Below are 3,383 nucleotides of genomic sequence, written 5' to 3'. Positions count from 1 at the left end.
ATATACATATATATACATATATACATATATATGCACATATACATATATATACATATATACATATATATGCATATATACATATATATACATATATGTACATATATACGTATATATATTTACATATAGGTAGTGCAAAGCAAAAATTGTGCTAAATATGAACTAAAGGTAATTATATAAACAGTATAAACAGTTCGGAAGTGTGTTGAGATAAACTATAAGGTAAACTATATAGGTAGAAATATAAACAGTATGGGAGTGACAAATGTAACAGGATGGAATACATATATATATATAAACAGTATGAAGTGATGAATGTAAACAGGAATAAATAAATGAGCTGGAGCTGGTTCACAGAAATGGAACAGGAAATATTGCACAGTTATAATTATACACTTGCTTTCCATTAAAGGACAGATTGTGACAGACTGCAGCAAATGCTTGTTGTTCAATTGATTTTTTATAGTTCTTTGTCTTTTAAATGTAAAGGCCTAACATTATAAATCCTATCTACCATTGTTTCAAAGGACGTATCATTTGAACTGGTTCTGATGTGAAACATAAAAGGCTATGCTAAATAGTTAGTACAAGGTAGAATGATTGATTTTAGAAACATTTCAGATAAAACCAACCGTCTACTTATTTTAATGCAGCACATTATGGTTGCTGCTGCCGTCCATGATATTATTTCAATTGAACTTTTCTAGTTAGTTATTGGTTATAGCAATACATTTAGTTTTCCCTACGTGTTTGACATAGCCTGACTTGGCGTTTCTCACCTAATGACTAATTGACATTTGGATTAGATTGACCTTTAAAATAACTAGATCCTTAAAAGAATGATTGCACAAAAAAAGGACATGTTACACCTGACAACAGGACGTACTGTAGGGTTGGCTTGATACAACTGTTCAATGTCCGATATTGATACTGCAACTTCCCCACATGCTGCAGGCTGCCTTTGCTGACGTGATAGTGTCCCAGTTAAGTTGAGCATTTGGGATTAGGTATCTGATCCAACCGCCTTTATTTATTTATTTATTTTTTTTAATGTTTGATTCAAAAATTTTGACCAATGTTGAACCAATACTAATCCTGAGTATCGGATCAGGCCATTCCTAATATATACATACGTATACTAAAATCGGTGTAATGCTTTTAGTTGATTCCTTCCAAACACAGACATCGATTTATTTTCTCTATATTATCTTCACCTTTACAAACACAGACATCGATTTATTTTCTCTGTATTATCTTCCTTTACGTCCTTCCTAGCTAGCACCCGACGACGCATGGCGATGTCCTCACTGTAAGCAGCTTCAGCAGGGCAGCATTAAGCTAAGTCTGTGGACTTTGCCTGACATCCTCATACTGCATCTGAAACGCTTTCGACAGGTAAAAATCCACGCATATATAAAGATGCTCGTTGTAAACATAATCCTAGTCTGAGACAATTTGGTTCCATCCTTTAGGATGGGGATCGCAGGATGAAGATGCAGAACATGGTCAAATTCCCACTCACTGGTATGGACATGGCTCCGCACATGGTAAAGAGAAGCCAGAGCAGCTGGAGTCTCCCTTCGCACTGGTCGCCATGGAGACGGCCATACGGGATGGGTCGTGATCCAGAGGACTATCTCTATGATCTTTACGCTGTGTGTAACCACCACGGTACCATGCAGGGTGGACATTACACAGGTAAAAATCACGGAGACTGAAGGTCTTTATTATCTGTGGAATACCGTAATTTCCGGACTATGAGCGCACCTGAATATAAGCCACACAAACTAAATTTTAAAAGAAAAGAAAATAATTGTACATATATACGCCGCACTTCTGTATAAGCTGCAGGTGTCCATGTTATAACATGGGATATTTACACATTTTCACTTTTAATTAAATAAATGCTTTTTTCCGAACAGTGCCTGGAACACTGCAGGTTACACGTTAGCTCTTTCCTGCTCCGGTGGCCCGACCGTAGTTGGAATGAACAGGGGAGACTTAGTGATCAGCTCCAGGGCTGAAGCTAACATTAGCTAGCTAAGGGCTAACTCCCTTCACTTTGTGCTTGTCCGCAGCAGAGGTAAAAACAGAAACAGGGAAGTTGGGGGTCTTTATTATCAGCCACACCGACCACAACAACAGAACATAAACAATGTTTTAACAGCTCCTGTATAACCAACTCATGCTTCAACATGACAGGGCTCAAACTGCTCTCAACTCAGAGTCATTCATCGCTAGTGGTATGAACTTCGTTAGCCCGTAAAAATCCATAAATTAGCCGCAGCATTGTTAAAGCCGCATGGTTCAAAGCGTGTGAGAAAAGTAACAGCTTATATAGCGGAAATTACGGTAATGCCGTCTTCACTAGTTTACACCACATTACTCCGCATTTACTTGCAAAGCATTGCATGCTCACTCTTCCATGAATGCACATCAACATTAAAATGAGGGAAATTAACTAAAAAAAAACAAACAAAAAAAACATGACACATATGATCACATGATGGGATTTTGTCAGTTTAGCAAGTAGAATCTCAAGTTGAAAGTTAATGTGAACAGAAGTGGATTTTACTATGGACAGTGCTACAGAACTACAGTGTACTAATGAATACGGGAGTCAATGTGGGAGTTTGAAAACAGTGTGTGAGAATAGGAGCCTAATATCTGAGCTAAAATGTTTGGATCTGTGGTGTTCTGTGGTGAATTAGGTCAAATGTCATTGTTGTAAATGTAGAACCAAAAAGGACAGACTTAGGAAAAAAAGTTTATGTTGTTTGATGTAACAACAACGTTAATGCTCTGGCAACACGGTGTGGCAGACAGAAGTCAGAAATCTGAAGAAGTGACAAGGCAAAAAGCAAAAGCAAAAAGACATGTTGTGGCTTTACCGACTACCATATTTTCCTGACTATAAGTCGCACTTTTTTTTTTTCATTTTTGACTGGGTTTGCGACTTGTGCTCATGTGTGACTTATATATTAAAGTATACAATTTCACATTTGCTATTTTCACATTGACAGCCGCTAGAGGGCGCTCTAGGCTTGTTAACTAGTATCTGCTACTCCTGTACCAATGAAAATTTAGATGTTCGATGTTATCATACCTATATAACGACCTATACTCTGGAGCAACTTATATGTGTATTTTTTATTTTTTTTTATGCATTTTTTGGCTGATGCGACTTACAGTCTGGAAAATACGGTTTATGGAATTTTATGGTTCTTGAGACAGGTCACAGCCAGGCTTTTCTAGACCAGTAATTACTGATCAGTGACACTAACAACAAGCATCCAGCAACACACTCAGCTGCAGAAAAAGGGAAGAAGACAAACCAACAAAAAAATAGGAAGTTAATATTGTTAAAGTTAATATAAAGTTAATAT

The 3,383-nt window shown here is 37.1% G+C and overlaps 1 protein-coding gene across 1 annotated transcript in view; it reads left to right on the top strand.

Moving 5' to 3' along the window:
- Window positions 1-3,383, top strand: part of LOC103381995 (ubiquitin carboxyl-terminal hydrolase 31-like) — an 18,912-nt gene that overhangs the window by 10,405 nt on the left and 5,124 nt on the right. Inside the window, exons 12-13 of the mRNA XM_008314628.3 lie at window positions 1,273-1,392; window positions 1,470-1,695. Coding sequence (XP_008312850.1) covers window positions 1,273-1,392; window positions 1,470-1,695 — 346 coding nt within the window. The remainder of the gene's footprint in view (window positions 1-1,272; window positions 1,393-1,469; window positions 1,696-3,383) is intronic.

The sequence above is a fragment of the Cynoglossus semilaevis genome, chromosome 8 (assembly GCF_000523025.1).
Source record: "Cynoglossus semilaevis isolate Cse_v1.0 chromosome 8, Cse_v1.0, whole genome shotgun sequence".
Lineage (NCBI taxonomy): Eukaryota > Metazoa > Chordata > Actinopteri > Pleuronectiformes > Cynoglossidae > Cynoglossus > Cynoglossus semilaevis.
This window is presented reverse-complemented; position numbering and strand designations above follow the sequence as displayed.